The sequence below is a fragment of the Cantharellus anzutake genome (assembly GCF_015039405.1).
Source record: "Cantharellus anzutake strain C23 chromosome Unknown EI90scaffold_28, whole genome shotgun sequence".
Lineage (NCBI taxonomy): Eukaryota > Fungi > Basidiomycota > Agaricomycetes > Cantharellales > Hydnaceae > Cantharellus > Cantharellus anzutake.
Genome location: NW_024066978.1, coordinates 634,573 through 653,596, shown reverse-complemented (window position 1 = coordinate 653,596; position 19,024 = coordinate 634,573). Strand labels below are relative to the sequence as shown.

Sequence of the window (19,024 nt, the reverse complement as noted above, 5' to 3'; positions counted from 1 at the left end):
GCGCCTGGGCGGGGTCAGCACTTGGGTTCGTTCTAGTATCTCCGGTCGCGAGGAAGCAGTAGCAGCGCGCCCTTTCTCCACAACTTTCATGGTTTACGGCTGAGATTTGACGCATACCGGGGGACTCCTCGCCGAGACAATGCTACAAAGTGGCCGGCCACCGGGCTGATGTGGCCTCTTTCGAGAGTTGGAGGATGGCTGGCAGGCGTGGTGCCTAGGAGATGTGGATCGAAAGTGCTAGATGTAGTAGCCTTTTGCCCCGAACCTGCACACAAGTATTGGCTCGATCGATGGGATAGATTGGAGGGTTCGCAATCCTTCGAACCACCATGGCGACTCAAATATAGATGTGGTATAACAGGCGCGCCCAATATCGGAAAGATAACTGCGTTGTCTTGCTTGTTGAGGAAAATGCCCTGCGAACGGCTCAGGTTGTAGGGGTCTCGATTCTTTTTGGAAACATGTTGTAAAGGGCCATGCGTCGCCCTAGCCCAACTTTTGTCTACTGGCACTAACGGGACTCCGTTCCTGGTACATATGAATAACTTCCGGAGATGTGACAGGGTAGTTGAGCGTCCTGATGAAAATGGTACCCTCCCGGTCATGAATTGTGGTCAGGAATGAAGATTTGATCATAATTTGAAGATAAGGCATCACAGGCCGACTAATAAGCCATATAAATGGGACTCTGAGGTCACTTTCCCTGCCTTCTAAGGTTTCGGTGTTTCACAAGAATTTCAAGGACCGCGGCCGCGCGGACTTAAACCGCCCACACCGCACCGCCGCGCGTTAATTCGCACCGTATTGATTCCCCTCTCTACTACCCTCCCTCGATTCCAGCGGCCTTCGAAACAGTGCCCATGGTGAGACAAAGGCAACAGGAACTCAGGAGGGGCCATGTCCCTCTTGAAGAACTTTGGTCGTGTGAGATCTATATAATTTGGTAGAGATCGATCGAGAAATTGTATGGGAGAGCGTGCAAGAAAAATTCACGAGCGCCCATGTATCCTGGCGAATGGATACACTATTGACACGGCTTTTAAGGAAGAATATCGATTACCAGGGGAGTACAGAGACTTTCTGGGGGGGTGGGATGGGACGACACCTGGTGACGCGCATTTGTCTGACAGTGCCACAGAGGCCTTGTAATTCTTACTGGAGCCTGCCCACATAAGGCATCAACGACAAGTTCTGGTGCCCTTTGAGGCTGTCTCGGGCATGCAAGCCCACAACCTCAAGGGGAAGCAGCACTTGCCTACGTTTGCCACTTCCATCTTGATATACGAACTTCACCCGCGGCCATTCTGCATCACCTTCGCCGCCAAGGTACTGCGAATTTCGGGATTCGGCACTTTCAGTTGGGCCGGAACGTGGACAATGAATCGTCTATGTTCACATCTTGGGGTAACCCCCTGGTCTCGCTGGGAAGGGGCATCGTTCAAACGAAGTAACGAATTTCTGAGGCCAGGAAATACCACCCTCCATTGGTGCAGAGACTATAGGGTGGTTATGCGCAACGCGTATACGCCGACGACGTCGCTCTTCATGAGAGTGGCGTTCCGCACTACATGATAATCACGAATGAACATGCTCACGCAATTCGTGCCATCTCCATAGCTTTGAACGAAAACAAAACGCGGCATTGATCGACCTATCTTTACGAGTCTTCAGCCTTCAGAATCCTGGAGTCATGTGTGGCTATAAATGCCTTTTGAGTCGGGTTCTGAGAAACCGCCTTTTCAGAGAACTCCCACTCGATTTAAAAAAACGGAGGTTGATAAGGTCACGAATCTTCTGGCTTTTTCCCGAGCTATATTCAGTTCCAATGGAGTTGTACTTGATACACTCATGGTTTGAAATGGCACCTCGTGCAATCGTTCTTGGACTAATGGCACCACCAGTATGGCACAGTATGGCACCCGCGTCGACCACTGCACGCCAGCTCAGTAGGATGCGGACTGCGCCGATGCTCCTTCGTTCTTCCAAGCTATCCCACTATTTATATCTCTCGGGGGGGTCAATCACAGCCCTGGAAAGGGAAAAATTACCCAGGAGATATACACAACTTGTCTTATCCAGCTCTCCTTCAGGCGGCCAACGCAAGGACTATAATTTCCCGGTCAAATACTTGATGGAAATAGGGTTCTTTTCATCCTCGCTCGGTCTTGAAGCCCGACCGAATAATAACCAGGGCACCGCGCAGTACATCACATTCATATCCAGAGACCCATCGCCCTGATAAGAACCCTCTTGTTACGGGGCGCATCCTCCCCTCCCCACCTCTCCCAAGCCTTCGCGGGTGTGCTTGAAAACCTTCGTGCTAAGAAATAATGTCCACACCGAATCCGGAACGTTCAGAACCTGGATCATCGGAGATTGTAGGTTAACCTCCCGCTGCCACCTCCTGGCAAGCAGCTCACCTGAGACCCTCCAGCCCTCTAGTGCTGGATCCAATCCTGATCAGGCTGGTAATGAACCAGGCCCCGGCGCAAATGCAAATGTGAGTCGATCGAAACGTTTCCATCGCTGCCCAAAGCTCATGCAGCGTTTTTGTTTTCCCCTCTGCTTCCAGGGAGGCTCGAACAGCGAATCACCGACGATTGAGCGCAGAGAACGAACTTCTGAAGGTTGATAGCCACTGTTTCCCTACTTTTTTTGGGTTCACGGAACTCTCTTCACCGTATAGCAAACTCCACTGGTATAACTGCATATCCTGTCTCACCGTTCAAACTCAGTGAACACCACTGAGATCGCGCTTCGAGCGCCCCCCATGGCTGAACAGCCTTCTCAAAGTCTTGTCGGATATCTGAATCACTTTTTTCTCCTCTGCTTTCACAATTCAGCTAATGATTGTGTTTGTATACGTCCGGAAGGAACCGATTTGATTGTACAGAGATCTCCTGATCGGGATCAGACTAAATAACGTCAGCATGACTAAGTAACTGCCCTTGCAGCTAATCCCCACTAAGCACCAGTCGCTCCGAAAAAATGCCGCCGTAATTGAATTCACAACAGCGACAGGATGGGTGCCTGGGTTCTTGTAAGATGTTAATTATACTTCCGCCTGTTCGCCATGATGACAATATTGGACGCACGCAGCCGATCGGCTCTACTCGACCTATGCGTGCGTGCGCACTTTGAGAATGAGACATACGATGATGTTTCAATACTCCGCGGGGTAATAAATCTGAATCGCCACCACCCCTCGATTCCCGTGGGCGTCAGGTTACAGCAGCATGCATGATGGGGATGTCAATACATAGTGAAATTGCTGGTGTGTGGCTCCTGTTACGAGGTCCTCGGGTTGGTCTTCCCTGGGGGGTTGCCTCAGTAATGTTTCGCAGACTGAACGCGATAAATTGAATTGAGTTGCCCAATTCATCGCATCATAAGAGTCGTGTTTGCAAACTATGCCTCTTCCGCACGTTCGAGTGCTTTCGCAAGCACCTTGTTGTGCAAGTCAATTAACTACTAGTCACCACAATAACAGGGTTTGCATTTCACAATCTCTGCAGATCCTAGGAGCTGGAAGCATATTGCGAGACTTCCATTCAAACTCTGGGCCGCGTGTTCGTGCGCACGATGAGCAGCAGCAGCGTCCCATGCACCCCCATTTAAAAACTTTATGGATGACGTAGGGAGTAATGGACTCAACATTGTCGAAAGGAACGATCTCTGTTACGGGGCTTTCATGAGCATGGCGTCACTACCGGGACGTTCACAACTGCATTGTAAGCTAGATGAAGTCGGGGATGTTTGTGCCCCTCGAGGGCAGTGCGATGAGGCTAGCCTACTCGACAGGTTACCAGATTCTTCATGCCGAAGATGGCGTTGCCTTAGGACACCGTTCTGCCGTCAAGGCCCACCCGCCAAAATGTACGCGTAACAATGACGTGCGAATTAAGCGGCGAACGCAGTGACCGCGTCATAGGTCCGTTTTCTGGATGCGTGGTGTAAGATCACCACTGATTATAAGACATGCACTAGGTTAGCAATACCTTCTATAACAATATAACACAGGTCCATACTGGGCCAGGTCACTTGTCCGAGCCCGTCATAGGGCTACACGTTTTCGTGACGAAAGAGGCTCCGACCGACCATTACACAACCTACAGTCAATTTCGTACCGTTGTGGGACTTGTGGCCAGCGCCGATCTTGCCGCCGATTGCGATTTATTTGCCATTCCCGAGGCCTCTCGGAACCGCTATATTAATGAGCGGAACGAAACCTCCCGTGTTTACATGCCGGACTCGGTAGAACACTAGACAACTCGGAAAAATAGGCGCTCAATCCAGCGAAGTTGTGTTTGCGTGCACGTTTCCAACACCAGTATCTGAGATTCAGCCTGTGTTCCTTTGACGTCACACGATGGAGTGGTGACTCTATCACCATGTTGTTTCTTGACTACTTTAGGAATGAGTCGCGAGTGCTGCCGTGCTGCCTTCACGTTGTCTCTTGGCTAACTTTAGGAAAGAGTTGGGAATGCTGCTGCGCAGCCTGAGGGCTGTTTCACTCACTAGCATTTCGTATTAGAATCAATTTGTTGGATCATGATTAGTACGTCTGCCTGTGTTTTCCTAAACCAGACCTACGCAACACCATGGACTTGTATAAAATTAATTTGAGGGGGATGTGCCTCTTCGTCAACGAAATCCCTCTCTCGCCCTTCCTCCCACTGTTCAGAGTTTTCGCACCTATGGAGTCGAGGCGAACCAGCAGCATGCCACCGCGACTGTTGTGTCTATTGTCTGTGTATGCGTGAACAATCTTTGCTTGACGACCCGATTGTTGATGAAAACCCCCTAGCCTGTTTGTAGTGCCGGCGAGCTGCGCAACGACCATCAGGGAAATGCTGCTACTGCTCCTGCTCGGGCCGGCGGTTCGTATCCCCAGACTCTCCTTCCTGGAAGTGACCTGACCTCCACCCAGACCTAGTCAATCATGACTCGAATAATGGTTCAAATGGCATCGCGCCCGTGAGGTTTCTAGCATATCCCGTCTGCAATGTGTGTGCGGCAGCCAGCTCTCAAACAAGCGGCGATCAGTCGCAGCCATTGGAACCATCCAACATTGGATAAGCAAGGATGTTTATTTGCTTGCGGCCCTCATGGGCGCGCCATGGCACTTTTATGTGGGAATGCCTGAAGTTGTCTGATTTTGAAAGCGGTCTTGCACCAATGCAATCTAATGTACTATAAGTAATCTGAAGATGTCTCCTCATCAGTCTCGTCAGCTAGCTTCTAGCGGACGGGCAGCGGTTGAAGGCATTGAGAAACAGCGACTTTCTGCACCGGGTGACGATGACCCAGAGACTGTCGAGAAGCCTGGGTCCCAGGGCCGTGAGGTTAAGCGCAAATAGTGGCGTGGCTGGGGCACCATTACCGCATCCGCAATATAATAAGGCAGTGATGTAGTGAAGTACAATCCTATGTGTTTTGGCACCAGGCTGTCTTCGCGTCCCCGTCGTTTTACGACTGGGTACGATACAGCTCATTAAGTACTCCTAGTATTAGCATACATTGTTGAATTGCTCACCTGGGTACGACACGGCAACACCGTCAGGCGTTGTACCGCAGGTGCTGCACTATCGCACTTATGCTGATCAACGATAGGGCATTCGCCCCAGCTCATCCGACGCCTTCCGCCTCGTATCGCCCCTTCATCGACAACTCCCCGTCGTCATGGTCATTGAATCCCATTGAAAATATGCCGAACGGCCTTGAGGCTTGGGCGGTATCTCTGGGACGAATGGTGAATTTGCGCTAGATGAAAATAGCTGGTGTTTCACTAGTTTTGGCCCTGATATCTCGCAGCCTGTAGATAACTCGATAAGAAGAGGAGGTTCAACAATGGGATATTGAGAACACGGACATTACAAAGAGAACTGCTTGTGTTATTGATTCCCCGTGGGATCAGCAACCCCTATCAGAGTATTTTAGCTAGCGGCAAACAGACGATCCATTTGAGTTTAGTATGCATGTACATTACATTTCAAATGCGTGACAGGTGACAGTAATTGCGCGGCTCCGACGACCCCCCGCGTTTTGTCTCCATGGATGCAGTCCATGACATCAAGATCGATCTAGTAAGCCCGAGCGCCCATGGTGGCTAATATGCACAGGAGGGATCTGAAAGTGTGTCTAGACATTGGATCGCGCAGTGACTCGAGACGTATTGAGGGCCCTTCTGCACGCGATTCTTTTTCATCGTTTGTTTGGAACAGTTCAGCCTCGCTGTATTGAAGTCTTAGACATAACTTTCGTGGGTTCTTCATGCACTGTTCCATGGGCGAATCATACTAGTGGGAATAACGGTGACTCTAGCCTGGAATAACTGATTCTGATATCGAACGCAAAATAAACGATAAGGTTGACCTTTTTTGGAAGACAATTGATTCCAGCGGACTGTCAACTGCATCTCCCCGGAGCGGCGAGGTAATTCTTTGGTGACTTGAATTGAGGCTGCTTTGGTTGATTTGCTTGGACAGCTGATTATAACGTTTTCCGAAAAAAGGGAAAAGCGACAATGGTTCTCGATGACAGAGGTGAGCCATCGGTTGTGCAATATTTCGTGATGAATATTCTAATTAATATATAGGAATATGTCCCATGGGAGGTTTGGTAAGCGGTTCAATGGCTCCTCGTTGCTGCGTCCGGTGAGAAGTTGTTGAATACAGGACCATTAATACTACTATCCGAGTGCCTCGGAACGATAAAGGTGGGAGTTCAAACACTCAAAATATGTTATCCATCGAATTTGATCGAAACAACTTAGAACGTCGCGAGATCATGGATCCACTGCCCGGGGAATTGTCCGAAATATTGAAGACCATCTTGAATAAAACCTCGTCAGAAAAGGGGCGTTCTGTTGTACCGCCCATCCATTCTGCAAACGTCATTACACCGTTTCCCCTGAGCATTCGCGTTCGAGTTAGCGGAACTGATGTTGGTGGTCCAGACTAAGTTTGCATGCGTTGCTCCTTTAGATCTGCCTAATTCCATATTCTGTCCGCCCCTCCTGTGGCAATGGTGAATTATAACGCTCTTGTATTAGTGCTCCCATCTCGTGTTTTGCGGAAATTCATGGATGCCTGCAGAAGGTTGTCTACCTTACGTAACACTCTTGCGTTCCTTCCTGTTGTGGTGTGTTGTTGCGCGGCAGACTGACCACGCCTTTCGTGCCATTCCACCATACGGTCCAACAGAGGGGGAAGCACTCTTTTCAGGGGGGTTGGGTCCTCTCTGCTTGTACGTTCCGCGACGTTCCTCACTCTCCTCCTCTTCTTACTCCCTATCGCCTATTTTCTCTCCATGGTGACTCGTGCCTTATCCTCTTTGAACAGCTCGGAAATTGACATTGCCCCTTTCGTTCTTCCTCCGGCGCTACCTTTTTAATCTGCGGCGTTGGCATTTACTTGATCGTTTCCGTCTCGCGTTTGGATGTCGTTCCTGTTTGGCGGTCAGTCTTCGAAAGCGCGACAGGAGCAAAATCGTAAGGATAATCTAGTGACACAGTTTTGTCAAGTCACCGGTGCTGGGTAAGTATGAATTCGTCTCACTGCCTTAGCGCCGTCCTGGCTAGCGAGCTAAATCGCTCTTCCGATGATTCACATCAACATTCATGCGGCATCTACGTATTCTTACAGCCAAGCAGACGCCGTTAAATACTTGAAGAAGCATAATTACCGGCTCGAAGCCGCTCTTGACGGGTTGTACAATGACCCGGCAGCGCTTGCTGCACTGACTGGAAATACTAATAAGGACGCGCAATCGTCAGCAAAGAAGCTTGGAGATATATTTGACAAATACAAAGGTGTGTCCGGTTCGTACATCCGAAACTCCCTTCGGCACCTGTTCGTGTGATCACAATTGTTCGATCATCGCGTGCTCATTGTGATCCTTTTACTCCTGTAGACGATGAAGATGGGGATAGCATCACGGTCGAAGGCACTATGAACTTCTGTGGAGATGTTGGTCTTGATTTGGAGGATGCGGTAATTCTCGCTGTCTCACATGAATTGCAATCGAAATCGATGGGCGAATTCACACGGACAGGATGGGTGGACGGATGGAAGAATCTCAAATGCGACTCCCTGGAGTCTATGAGGAAGGTCCTCCCTTCGTTGCGGTCGCGGTTGTCGAGCGAACCTGCGTACTTCAAAATCATTTACACATACGCTTTCGACTTTGCGAAAGCCCTCGGTCAGCGGAGTATTCCAGTCGAGAATGCCAAAGCATTCTGGGCAATGTTACTGCCGATTGGCCTTGAAGGCGATGCGCTGAGGCGCGAGGATGGATGGAAATCGGACCATAATGGTTGGTGGTTCGAGTTCTTAGATGCTAAAGGGGGCAAAGGAATCAGCAAGGATGTCTGGAACATGGTGAGTGCGCAATATTTCCGATTGGAGAGATGTCTGAACGCTTATCGTGACCCATCACCATGGTTCTCTCGAACTAGTTCTACGAGTTTATAAGGTCGATAGACAGCCGGTTCGAGAACTATGATGAGGATGGTACGTTCGGCCTCTATCGTCTGCCGTATGGCGATGGCTCATAGTCACCGATTTCTCTTCTGAACATAGCTGCTTGGCCTTCGATAATTGATGATTTTGTCGTGTACAGTCGAGACCGGCTTAAATCCTCCCAATAGAGCTTATAATTGCGATGTCTTGTTCTTCGCCTTCTGTGGTTATTATCTTGCTGTTGTATTTTTGATCGATTATTGGCAAACTAAGATTTGCATTTGACCGGGCGCTAAATCCTATCACAATGTGTTTTATCCTGATGCACCGGCGAGGCCCACCGCGGTGGCCACGAGTTATGCCTCGTGTCGGCCTCGATGCTCGCTTCCTTATTCAGGCTGGTTCCTTGCTCGGTTCGTCTGGAATGCAAATCCTTATTGCATTAGAAAGGGTTGTGGTTGTATTAGTTGAATTTCAGGTCAACTTCAGACATCCAGGCAGGGACTTGAGGTTGTGGTTCCAACCATGCTCCTGTGTTTGTTATCCCAACATTCAAACATCCTCAGTCGGCATTAGAGTTTGTCTTGAACCCATATGTATATATACCACGCCCACGTTGTATTCACGCACCTTGCCTGTTTTCCGCTCCTTCCCCTTCTTGTCGTCTTCCCTCTGTCGCTTCAACTTCCTGTCTCCTCTCCTGTGCTCCGTTTTCCTTTCATTCCCGCCCCTGGTTCTCTCAGCTCTACGTTGCTTCCCGTTCGTATCTACTTTGTTTTGATTAAGCGATATCTTCATGTCCCGCTTCGTGAGCACTGTGACTGGTCCTCATACCCGCGGGCCTAACGCACCCCTTCGTCCCGAACACACAAGGTAGATCATTAGCACAACATTCAGCTCTTATCTGATGCTGTCTTGAACCGCGACCACCAACGACCACTACTGTATTCAGCACCATCAATATTACTACCGCTAATGGCACCTCTATCAACATTTCTGGCTCGCATATCCAACTGGAAGTAGAGAATCTGCCTCCACAGGATGGGGCTGTGCGTCGACGGCCCTCGTTTCGCAACATGACCAAGGAGCTAGAACACTCTGAAGATGAGGACAATCGCACTACCGTTATGTGGGAAGAGACTAGACGTTTGAATCCTGCGATGGTGCGTTGACCTATCATTATTACTATCGGGCACTGAACCCTGGTCATCACCCCATGTAGAAACCTCACCCGCATCCGCCTCCAAACAAGCCAGTCAACAGTAGTCCTAATGCCATCGTCCCAGTGGCAAGCAATATCAGCCGGACAAGAGTAGAGAGTATGAAGACGAATTTGTCGGCTCGACGGCCCAGTGTCGAAGATCGGCACACGCGTGCGGACAAGATACTTGTGCGTTTGTTTATCAGTCACTTTATTTGGTGTAGATCAAAGGCGATTGACGAAATGTCCTCTTTTCGCCCTACTTATAGGGCACTTCCAATGAACATCCTTCCGCTCACCATGAGGGATCACTGCCGCAGAGAGGCAGCGGGTCAGCTGACGCGACTCGCGGCGCGGGAGCGCGTGTATCGTCGGTGAGCAAGTCTTTCCGAAATGAATATTGGACACGGATTAGCAATTAATTTGAGCATGATAACGACATAGGGTCCAGCAGGGATACGATCTCCAGAAGGTCCACCCAGCCAATTCATGGTACCAAAAGGGCCACATTCTCCACCAGTTGTTCACCAGCATGCTACCCCTCAAACATCGGCTGTCCCAATTCAGTCGGTTCATCCACTACCACGCTCTATCTCGAATCCCGTCCCGATTGAGGCCTCCGTCACAAAAGAGAAAGCTGATGTCGACGACAACATCGATGATGATAAGGACGGTGTTAGCGTATCAAGTTCATGGAGGCGCCGTTCCAGTAGGTTTGGCGATACGCCATTGCAAGATATGATCCCCCCGATCGTCAGCACACCCAGCACCTTCAGAAGACCAAATTTAACACATCTACACACGAGCGATCCCGTTGAGACGTCTACAATACCCAGGGCCCCTTCGCCGTTTGAAAGGCAGGAGATCGTTCAGAGCACTCCCGCCATGTCGGTAAGGACGATAAATGGGAGGAGGGAGAGTGCATCCATAGCCACACCGACGGCGAGAGCAAACGATGTGGCATCGAGGAAGGATGATACGATGTCGAAGGACGATGCTGCATCAAAGAGGAGCGATGTAATATCGAAGGCGGACGATGTTGCTTCAAGGGTAGGTGGGGAGAGCGCAGCCACTTCTGCTTGGAAGAAAGCACCTTTGCCTCCCTCTGAAGTTGGTCGGACATCGGTAGTTGGCTCCACGCAATCTTGGTCTTCGACGGTTATTGAGAGGGTCTGTCCATTTTTCTCCCCCCAATGGTTGGGGTATTTCAACGGACAATTTCTTTCTTTAGAGTCCCGGTGTTGATGGAACGCAAACTCCTCCGGAAAACTTGGGAAGTACTCCAGCGAGCGTCACCAAAGGAAAGTACGGAATGCACATGACCAAATCGAGCAATGCACCTACTATTGAAACTCCAGAAGTGGTCCCAGCGTCCCGGTTCTTCAACACGACTGTAAGTGAGGGTTCTTTTAATTTCGCATTAGTTTGCAATATCTCGTTTTGAAGGTCCCAAGTTCGCGAGCCCCATCATGTGGGAAGGACGATGCGTCAGAGGCAAAAACCGGAGAGTCGGCTTGGAAGAAAACCCCTTTGCCTTTGTCTGAAAGTGGTGTCTCCACTGCTGCCACACCGTTCGTAAGGCCAACTCACACACCACGTTCGAATTCTTCCGAGAAGGTATACACCCTGTGTCCGTTCGAGATCATATAACTTTTTCTAATTTTTCGCTAGAACCGAATATCGAACATTGCCAGGGGCCCGGCTTTGCCTGAAGAAGCCGATTTAATCACATCGTTAGGGTGGAACATAGCTTCAGACACTCCAGAACAGCACGTTGCCCTTGAGCCCGTCCCAGACGATAATGCGTCTGTGCGCTCGGGCTCGGGATCTCACCACACCGGACGTCAGTCTGTGGTAGGTGGAGCGCCCAGTTCTCGCACTTCGAAAATGCGCCTCACCTTCAATTTTGTCCCCTTGTCTCCTTCGAAGCAGCAGTCGGTGTCGGCTCAGCAGCATGTGGAGCACCGCGTTCATGCGCCGCCGACGGATACTCCATCCGGAAGATCGATGTGGAAGAGTAAACTGCTTCCGAATTCGGAGACGGCCTCGGAAGATGGCAAGTCTTCGAAAACGATTCCTGGAATACCGGTCCCGATTGAATTTGGGCCGCCTCCTCAATCAATCACCGGACGTTCACACAAGGTAGTGCTGCCTCATGTATTCCTTTATATCTTCATCCAGTTCACACGTCACAGGCTCGATCTATAGTTACTCCGTCCAATGCCAGCAATGTGGACGTCGCTGAAAAGGGGCCTGCCCATCCTGCTCTTTCCCATGCTTCCACCCCGGGACCATTTGGTTTGAAGACTGAATCTCTGGATCCTCTTGCTCATCCAGGCTCTATTGACACTGCTCCTCCCGCTGTTGGCCGGTATACACCAACGTCTCCGGAGACTCGGAGCATGTGGGCGAATAACTTCCCTCAGCCATCTGCACTTCCTCTCGGAAAGATTGAAACTGAGTTTTCGGGACTGAACCTAGGTCATTTTAATGGGCAACCGGAAATATCATCCGCAACCGAGACCCCACAAGATGATCGAACAACTTCAGAATCGCAACAAACAGCGAAGATTGTCCCCAGTGCGATTCCCGAACCTCGCATAAATTCATTAACGCAGCCTCTGGTAAGGAGTCATTCCTCAAGTACGTCGAGAAAAATTCAGACGCCGTTTCGACCCCCAATGCCAATTCCAGTGCGCATCTTTATCTTTCTCTATGATAGTGCTGCACTTACATGTTATTATAGTCTTCAGAGCCTCAGTCCGCTGAATCGTCCCCAAAGCAGCCTGCTTCACTTACAACTCCTTATTCGCCCCCCGACGAAGCTGTTGACGGGTCATCGCCCAACTCGCTTGGATTATTTGGTGTTGGACCCAGTGAATCTGGGCTCTCTGGGTCTGGTTCTCTGAAGCGACAAGCGAGTAGGGTCGGGAAGACCGGGCCTGTTGCCCCAAGTACCGCCCCGGACACACCGAGGATGATGGCTTTGATGTCTGTTCCTGCATGATATGGCGTGATTTCATCAGTCTTGCATTCCCCACCTTTTATTCTCGTCCCTCTTCTCTTGTACAATATCCCTGGAAGATGTATCTTTACCCTGTTTGGATTAAGGGATCGGAGCTAAACCGAACACAAGGCGCACGCTTTACACGTGGACTTCTCCGCCATTATAAGGAGCCGCGCGTTCATTTTTCTGGCTAAAACATACCTCAGTGCCTTCCATCTAACCAAGTAACCCTCCGCACCTCAGTTCCGAATTGCGTATTTCGCGCTTGACGCTGACGTAAGCTATTGAAGTTTTCCCGTTGAATTATCCCAGCGCCTCCGAACACGAGTTGGCTATAGATGAGTGAACTGTCAGAAGACACTGTCTTACGACAGCGCGCCCAAAGCTCATTGCTGTCGGAGAAACAAGAATGCGATGTGGATAAGCTGACGGAGGAGGTCGTATGGGGCAAGACTCCTGCTGGCGTCGGTGAGAAGCTTCCATTTCACGCAACCGTCAATAAGTATCTTCAATTTATTGTCAACTCCGTTTCTAGTGTTCCCTGTTCCTACCACATACGACGTCTTGACCAATCTATTTTACCCAACTCATCCAAAATCACATCTAGACCTCTTCAATTTGTCTCTATTGGCGTTGCAAGTCCTACTTTTCTTTTCACTTCCAAGAACCACTGCCCGCGCATTTTTTATGTTCTATTTTGCATTCTGGAGATGTGCTTATGATCTTGGGCTTGGGTGGATTTTGACAAAACAGAGCAAGAAACGGTGGATTGTTCGCGAAGTGCAAAAACGCGGCTGGCTTGACGAGAACAAGCGTCCCTTAATATATTCATGGATCCGTAATCAACTACAGGGGAAGATGGGGAAAGACTATTCGTTCGATGTGAGCTTACTGGATCCGTTCTTTCTTTTGCATGGATAGCTGAATCAGAGCTTGGTCAAAGTCTTTGCCAATTGAGTACAATGCATGGCTTCTTTTCCGTCAACTCGTTGATGTCATCTTAATGAAGTTTGTGATGTTTTCTACTTTAGTTGGTTATTCGACTAATCCCTTCGTTCCTCTTTCAAGTGATTTCCTTTCTTACACGCTTTTTGCATTTACCTGTTTCCGCCTGCCTGAAGGGCTTTCGATATGGATGCACATCTTGAGATGGGCTGGTGGTCTCACGCTCATCGCATTCAACCTTTGGGTGAAGACCGAAGCGCATCATGTCGTGAAAGACTACGGCTGGTATTGGGGTGATTGCTTCTTTGAGCGGGGCGCATTGGTATTTGACGGCGTCTTCGAGATGGCGCCTCATCCTATGTACTCAGTCGGTAAGCGTCATGATCGTGTTTATGTTTGGTGGCTTCTATCGACTATCTCCCATCCAGGATACGCGGGGTATTACGGATTGTCAATGATTGCCGGCAGCTATGCTGTTTTGTTTGCCAGCTTGGCGTGTCATGCCGCCCAGTTCGGCTTTCTGGTTTTCTTTGAAAACCCTCGTAAGTTAACTTCTTCATTAATTACGTTTTTTTCACGTTGTTCCCCTCCGCCCATATAGATATTGAGAGGATGTACGGCCAAAGAAAACTGATGTCATTACGGACACCACCACCACTTGACACGGACGCGGTGGAAACTGAGGCCAACACTCCTACAGTGCCAGGCCTTGAGCAGCTTTCAGGCCTTGGTGCCTCTGAAATCTTTTCGCTGAACAATGAAGCCGATGAGTCAGTGACCGAGGTCGAAACATCCACAGATACGGATGACCACACAGAAACCGAAGCTGAATGTGAAGATGCTGTTCCTTCACGTTCTGGGCGTTCCGACCGGCTCGGCATCGGTAGACAGTCACCTTTGCCGAACAGCATCTCTCGCTCTCCCCCTTCCAAAGCCAGACGCAGCCGTGCGCGGCGGCAATCTTTCTCGCAACATGATCTGCTTACCCGCTACTTCAGGAAGGATCCTATCGGATTCCACAATATCGACGTATTGAGGTAAGGATCTGAGCTTCAACACGAGATGTCTGCGGAAGCACTCATTATGTTAGGGCTGGCGACGTCCAACTTATTCTACTCATTTTCTATGCTGTCGGGAGTGCCATCACTCCTTCCCTATCTCCGGCTAGTACTCTCGCAGTACACTTTGTTCACGCTCTTGTCTGGCGTATTTTCCATTCTTTCGGCCTCGGCTCTCTCCTGAGAAGCCAGAGTGAACGTAAGGCTTATGTGAAACATTTTATCAAACACTACGTCTATCACAGCGAGGATGTGAAACAATCAGCGTTAGAAGAAGCGTTCACCAACTGGAAAGGGTTATACAACTTGAGTTTGTGCATGACCTACGGTAAGTAGTAGCTACGTGAGGCCTTAACGCAATCAAAAATTAATAATTCCGTTTCACAGCATCTTTTATTGGCCTTGCATGGAAGACATACGCTCCGCCGCAAACTTGGTCCCATGGGGATGGTTTGCTTCGTCATATACTTGGAGCGGTGCGTGGCCTGTCGCCTCAGTATATTCCAGGGATCTCCGTTTGACAACATTGCAGATGCTAATCGCGTTGCATGGTTGGACAGCCAGCCAATCCTACGATGTACTTGGTGTCTTTGGTACGCTGTTGCAATTCTACACGAGTTAGGCGCGAGCAAGTTCTCACCACTTCCAACAGGATGGTTTTTCGGAGATTTCTTTATTGATGACTACCCAGCCACACTCGATTATACTGGTATCTATCGGTGAGCAATATCATTGGTGTACTTGATCTGTAACTCTTATCTTTCGTGGCTCAGTTATTTGAACAACCCAGAAAAAACTATGAGTGGCGCAGCACTCTTCGGAATGGCCTTAATCAGTGGCAGCAAGCTGGTTTTTGCTCTTGCGGTAATATCTACAGCCTCACATTGGTGGTTTTTAAGCAATGTTGAGGAGTGAGCACCCCTCGTTCTGCGTAACAGGGCGGAACTTTGCTGACGACTCGGTAGTCCGCACATGCGCAAGGTGTACGGGCCTTCGATTCGGAAGGAGGCCGGTCTTACGAAGACGATCAAACTTCTTGCAATCAAAAACGCCGTGGCTTTGGAGCGCGGCCCTGGACGTCATTATGCACCCACTATCAAAAACGTCGCAAAGGAGTTCCGGGGCACCATTGACAAGGTCTATGAGGATTACACAGATGTATTGGAGGAGTTCTTTACCAAATGTGAGTAACATTCTGGTTGTCCTTTGAACGTGGCTGACCGGAGAACTAGCGCGCCCCCGAGTTTCTGAGGTAGTTCAAGAGGCAAAAGTTTTGCTTCAGCAATCCGCCGAGAAACTTGTCATCACGTAAGTGGACACTTGGCTGCTGCTGTTTAAGCAAATATTTGACCCTCAAGAAGTCCGCTGGCGCAGGATCTTTCCTCACTAGATGTATCAAAATACGAGCTTTTCTTTGATCGAAAACCTCTACGTTTCCACTTAGGAGAGCCCATCCGATTAACTTGGCGAGCACCTTTGAACCACTCGCGGAAAGATTGGATTGGAATGTACAGGGTTCGCTTTTTCTTCACAAATCCTGCCGTTCACTGGCGCTGAGCGATATATCGAAAGGCTGGCGCTAATAAAGATAAACGTGTAACCAACACGGTTTCCTTGTCTTGGCTTCCGGTCCATGATGAGGAGTGGGAGGGCAATTCCCCCATCTCTCCGGACCAGGTGACACGCCCAGAAACTGATAATGGTGTGGTCGAGTTCAATGGCAGCAAACTTCCTTGGCACGTCGGGTTGTATGAGGTGTGGAAAATCGAGTACCTTTTCGGCAACCCCATTGAATCCAAGTTCAGATTCGTTATCACCACGACAAGAAATACAACGTCATGAAAACTGCCCCACCTGTAGAGATATACGGTCCGTCTTCATGAAAGCCCTAATTTTCAACGGTCTGATAAGTGCATTCAACCTTAGTGACACGCCCAGATGGGATGGACTTCGATTCAGTGCGATCATGCTTGCTCCGTATCATCCCCTGGTGTCTGGACTCCGATCCATCTTTACTTCCAGCCTCTGCGACCAGGTCTCGGCGTACCGGAGACAACGATCGTGTGGAATCGGATGATGACTTCAGATTCTGGTCTGAAGCCCAAGCAAAGAGAATAGCAGTTTGCATCAATGCCGCTTTTGGTGTGGAATGTTCGCACGAAGTCATACTCGGCGAGGCAAATGTGTCGGCATTGGCCAACCGCATATTAGCGATGAGGGAACTAATGGACTTGGATAAGCGCCAGGCGGTGGGGGTGTAAATACATGTCTAGCTAGGACAGTGGAATCAGACGAAATGACTTCTACATAATGACTTCTACAAAATGTCCCTTCTAAGTGAACAAAAAACTCCGCTATTCTTATGGATGTCTCAACACCAAATAGCTCTTACGATTAAGAGCATTTTCTCTTCCCATATGTGATGTCGACCGAGGTAAGGATAATAATATTAGCAGAACAGGATCCTCGACCATTAATGGGAGTGGGAAGGCGGGGCAGAATGATGATTTGGGGATGATGGTGGAGAACCGAGGAAGGATCGCTCCTCGCCTCTAAAAACTTGAGATGGTGGGAGAGTGTGACCTTGGCCAGAAGAAATGATAGGGACGGAAGAACCGTGGGGAGACGGAGCTGGGAAGGAGGCAAAGAGTTCGTCACCGCTCGGGGCTACGGGGTAGGTTCTCGTGGCGTCGAACGTTAGATCTGGTACAGGGTTCATCAACTAGAATAAACTCCACACGACAAACACTTACCAGGCAAGTTATGGGCCGTCAAAGAGCGGGGGGTTCTGACAGGGGACGTGGGGGAAGGGGGTGCCCTCAGCACGGAAGGAATCCTGTGGCCATCAGCATCAGGTTGACGAGTGCTAGTGATCCTGATCCTTCCTTCCGGCGAAGTCGAGGCTGAGCCTGTGCCGTTGACATGCACTGTGAGGGGTTTGGTGAGGGCCTTCTCGCGACGCGACTGGGAGCCCTGACGATTTGCCGCAGGAGAATTCTCGCTCATATCTGCTCCCAATTGGTGTTGGTACAAAGCACTGAAGGATGGCAGGATGAGGGACAATCCCAAACGCAACTTTTGAGGGCCTTTTAAGACTGAACAACTTGCGTTAGCTATTCCATCAACCAGAGGATTATAATCGCGATAACGATCATGTCGAATGATCATGGAACAATGCCCTGGCTTGCATGAACGTCTGCAAGAGCTAATTCCCGTCTAGGAAGGTCTCGCGGAGAACGTCTCACCCAAAAGGCTCTTTCAGCAGAGCGCGAAACCCGGGAAGTGTGGTCTAGAAGCAAAGAGTTCGAGCGTGCCACCAGCGCACTCACGCTCCGTGCCCTCAAGATGTCAGGATTCCGGCTGGCCTGGCTTGCGAAAATAAGGCGTGTGGTTGATATTCACCCATATCTCAATTGAAATCGAGATACAACTGACGCAACCAGATTGTGTTCTGCTGTGAAATTCACCAGCTGCGTGCATCCTTCCCACCGATAGCTTGTGTACGAGCGCCAGCCATCAAGACAGGTGTTGGTCCGCACCGGAGAAAATTAGCAAAAGAAGCCGCGACTGAAGAAGAAGGGTCTGATAGGGTCGGCGTGAAAACAACTGCAAAGGGGTCTTCGTACAAAACGAGGTTGATTTATCCTGGAAAGGAAGGGATTTCGGGTGAGTTTGGAGCCACCTATTAATTCAGGGAAAAAGAAAATCGTCGGGCTCCATCCACCGCACAACCCGTTCCACCCTTTCACAAGTGCAACAACTTCGCCCCATTCACAGTGGAACAACCGACGAGAGGTTATTGACAGTTGTTTACACGGTCCGGCGGTTCCCCGGCCGCCACCATCATCACTGGCATGGCCATAACCCTTTGTACTCCTGTGTATTGTGCGCTCAGATAGAGTCTATCTCTGCTCTTCTGTCTCACCACCGCTACCTCGGACCGCGTGGCGAATTGATGCAAACAGAAACATCGCAGAAAACAATTTCGTGGCTTCTGACATTGCTTTTAGTCCTCTATCGCCTGTTTCAATGATCCCTGGGGCCTAGTACACTTAAGGGAAAACCATATGCACCAATGGGATGCTGGTGATGACATCATCTATTTTTGCTTTGAACCTTCCGATAGATTGGCTGCCGATCGTGTCTTGCTGAAAGTGTGAATCAGCGGTATGATCAATGTCCACCAGCAGAGGGAACAAGGGCCCAGACTCCCTTGCATTGCTTTATTAGACGATTTGAATTGTCTGTAGGGCACTATCTACCACGAGCCATGAAATGTTGCCAATCAATGTTCAGCGTATTCGTTTTGATAGAATCTAAACAAACCCCTCTCCAGCCGCGTTATCATCTG

At 49.7% G+C, this 19,024-nt stretch overlaps 10 protein-coding genes across 10 annotated transcripts; 8 read left to right on the top strand and 2 right to left on the bottom strand.

The window, feature by feature from the left end:
- On the bottom strand, positions 1 to 763 carry EI90DRAFT_1232434 (uncharacterized protein). The gene has a single exon (XM_039051583.1). It carries the CDS (start codon positions 603 to 605, stop codon positions 87 to 89), a length of 519 nt encoding a protein of 172 aa, XP_038915375.1. The 5' UTR covers positions 606 to 763; the 3' UTR covers positions 1 to 86.
- A 669-nt stretch (positions 764 to 1,432) lies between these two features.
- On the top strand, positions 1,433 to 2,429 carry EI90DRAFT_1232455 (uncharacterized protein). The gene has a single exon (XM_039051584.1). The coding sequence runs from the start codon at positions 1,691 to 1,693 to the stop codon at positions 2,237 to 2,239; it is 549 nt and encodes a 182-aa protein (XP_038915374.1). The 5' UTR covers positions 1,433 to 1,690; the 3' UTR covers positions 2,240 to 2,429.
- A 1,270-nt stretch (positions 2,430 to 3,699) lies between these two features.
- On the top strand, positions 3,700 to 5,360 carry EI90DRAFT_3289903 (uncharacterized protein; the record flags this gene model as incomplete). The annotated part of the gene is made up of 6 exons (XM_039067193.1): positions 3,700 to 3,893; positions 4,021 to 4,254; positions 4,628 to 4,753; positions 4,808 to 4,880; positions 4,931 to 5,007; positions 5,226 to 5,360. Exons 1-6 carry the CDS (start codon positions 3,741 to 3,743, stop codon positions 5,358 to 5,360), a joined length of 798 nt encoding a protein of 265 aa, XP_038915373.1. The 5' UTR covers positions 3,700 to 3,740.
- Positions 5,361 to 6,010: 650 nt separating this feature from the next.
- Positions 6,011 to 7,248, top strand: EI90DRAFT_3061062 (autophagy-related protein). Its single transcript, XM_039060532.1, has 7 exons — positions 6,011 to 6,086; positions 6,146 to 6,262; positions 6,325 to 6,435; positions 6,489 to 6,545; positions 6,599 to 6,621; positions 6,678 to 6,718; positions 6,776 to 7,248. Exons 1-7 carry the CDS (start codon positions 6,054 to 6,056, stop codon positions 6,961 to 6,963), a joined length of 570 nt encoding a protein of 189 aa, XP_038915372.1. The 5' UTR covers positions 6,011 to 6,053; the 3' UTR covers positions 6,964 to 7,248.
- A 192-nt stretch (positions 7,249 to 7,440) lies between these two features.
- EI90DRAFT_3205073 (defective in Cullin neddylation protein 1) lies at positions 7,441 to 8,960 on the top strand (the record flags this gene model as incomplete). The annotated part of the gene is made up of 5 exons (XM_039066431.1): positions 7,441 to 7,538; positions 7,647 to 7,813; positions 7,915 to 8,381; positions 8,459 to 8,513; positions 8,583 to 8,960. The coding sequence occupies 5 exons, from the start codon at positions 7,441 to 7,443 to the stop codon at positions 8,648 to 8,650; spliced, it is 855 nt and encodes a 284-aa protein (XP_038915371.1). The 3' UTR covers positions 8,651 to 8,960.
- Positions 8,593 to 9,423, top strand: EI90DRAFT_1231776 (uncharacterized protein). Its single transcript, XM_039051581.1, has 2 exons — positions 8,593 to 9,270; positions 9,336 to 9,423. The coding sequence occupies exon 1, from the start codon at positions 8,770 to 8,772 to the stop codon at positions 9,241 to 9,243; it is 474 nt and encodes a 157-aa protein (XP_038915370.1). The 5' UTR covers positions 8,593 to 8,769; the 3' UTR covers positions 9,244 to 9,270; positions 9,336 to 9,423.
- Positions 9,424 to 9,732: 309 nt separating this feature from the next.
- EI90DRAFT_3061057 (uncharacterized protein) lies at positions 9,733 to 11,280 on the top strand (the record flags this gene model as incomplete). The annotated part of the gene is made up of 4 exons (XM_039060531.1): positions 9,733 to 9,852; positions 9,933 to 10,037; positions 10,108 to 11,056; positions 11,110 to 11,280. Coding segments are annotated over exons 1-3 (961 nt in total), but the record flags the coding sequence as incomplete, so codon positions are not given.
- On the top strand, positions 10,444 to 12,242 carry EI90DRAFT_1232228 (uncharacterized protein). The gene is made up of 7 exons (XM_039051582.1): positions 10,444 to 10,833; positions 10,895 to 10,968; positions 11,025 to 11,056; positions 11,110 to 11,280; positions 11,335 to 11,805; positions 11,859 to 12,067; positions 12,145 to 12,242. Exons 2-7 carry the CDS (start codon positions 10,908 to 10,910, stop codon positions 12,152 to 12,154), a joined length of 954 nt encoding a protein of 317 aa, XP_038915368.1. The 5' UTR covers positions 10,444 to 10,833; positions 10,895 to 10,907; the 3' UTR covers positions 12,155 to 12,242.
- Positions 12,243 to 12,832: 590 nt separating this feature from the next.
- EI90DRAFT_2973219 (phospholipid methyltransferase-domain-containing protein) lies at positions 12,833 to 16,989 on the top strand. The gene is made up of 17 exons (XM_039055768.1): positions 12,833 to 13,138; positions 13,206 to 13,552; positions 13,614 to 13,678; positions 13,739 to 13,986; positions 14,044 to 14,157; positions 14,217 to 14,652; positions 14,706 to 15,001; positions 15,061 to 15,149; positions 15,206 to 15,266; positions 15,326 to 15,392; positions 15,447 to 15,584; positions 15,639 to 15,856; positions 15,906 to 15,981; positions 16,035 to 16,188; positions 16,246 to 16,428; positions 16,479 to 16,542; positions 16,600 to 16,989. Exons 1-17 carry the CDS (start codon positions 13,009 to 13,011, stop codon positions 16,932 to 16,934), a joined length of 3,021 nt encoding a protein of 1,006 aa, XP_038915367.1. The 5' UTR covers positions 12,833 to 13,008; the 3' UTR covers positions 16,935 to 16,989.
- A 157-nt stretch (positions 16,990 to 17,146) lies between these two features.
- Positions 17,147 to 17,679, bottom strand: EI90DRAFT_3124664 (uncharacterized protein; the record flags this gene model as incomplete). Its single annotated transcript, XM_039063743.1, has 2 exons — positions 17,147 to 17,376; positions 17,427 to 17,679. 2 exons carry the CDS (start codon positions 17,677 to 17,679, stop codon positions 17,147 to 17,149), a joined length of 483 nt encoding a protein of 160 aa, XP_038915366.1.
- Between the last annotated feature and the right edge of the window lie 1,345 nt (positions 17,680 to 19,024).

Excerpts from the sequence above, each read along its gene's own strand:
- EI90DRAFT_3061062 (XM_039060532.1), top strand. The coding sequence starts at position 6,054 with ATGGATGCAGTCCATGACATCAAGATCGATCTA. Across the intron at positions 6,087-6,145 it reads ATGACATCAAGATCGATCTA|ACATTGGATCGCGCAGTGAC; the intron begins GTAAGCCCGAGC and ends AAGTGTGTCTAG. Across the intron at positions 6,546-6,598 it reads AATGGTTCTCGATGACAGAG|GAATATGTCCCATGGGAGGT; the intron begins GTGAGCCATCGG and ends ATTAATATATAG.
- EI90DRAFT_1232228 (XM_039051582.1), top strand. The coding sequence starts at position 10,908 with ATGGAACGCAAACTCCTCCGGAAAACTTGGGAAGTACTCCAGCGAGCG. Across the intron at positions 10,969-11,024 it reads GCGAGCGTCACCAAAGGAAA|TGGTCCCAGCGTCCCGGTTC; the intron begins GTACGGAATGCA and ends AAACTCCAGAAG. Across the intron at positions 11,806-11,858 it reads TCACCGGACGTTCACACAAG|GCTCGATCTATAGTTACTCC; the intron begins GTAGTGCTGCCT and ends CACACGTCACAG.
- EI90DRAFT_1232455 (XM_039051584.1), top strand. The coding sequence starts at position 1,691 with ATGTGTGGCTATAAATGCCTTTTGAGTCGGGTTCTGAGAAACCGCCTT.
- EI90DRAFT_1232434 (XM_039051583.1), bottom strand. The coding sequence starts at position 605 with ATGACCGGGAGGGTACCATTTTCATCAGGACGCTCAACTACCCTGTCA.
- EI90DRAFT_1231776 (XM_039051581.1), top strand. The coding sequence starts at position 8,770 with ATGTGTTTTATCCTGATGCACCGGCGAGGCCCACCGCGGTGGCCACGA.
- EI90DRAFT_2973219 (XM_039055768.1), top strand. The coding sequence starts at position 13,009 with ATGAGTGAACTGTCAGAAGACACTGTCTTACGACAGCGCGCCCAAAGC. Across the intron at positions 16,189-16,245 it reads ATTGGATTGGAATGTACAGG|GCTGGCGCTAATAAAGATAA; the intron begins GTTCGCTTTTTC and ends ATATATCGAAAG. Across the intron at positions 16,429-16,478 it reads GGCACGTCGGGTTGTATGAG|ATTCGTTATCACCACGACAA; the intron begins GTGTGGAAAATC and ends ATCCAAGTTCAG.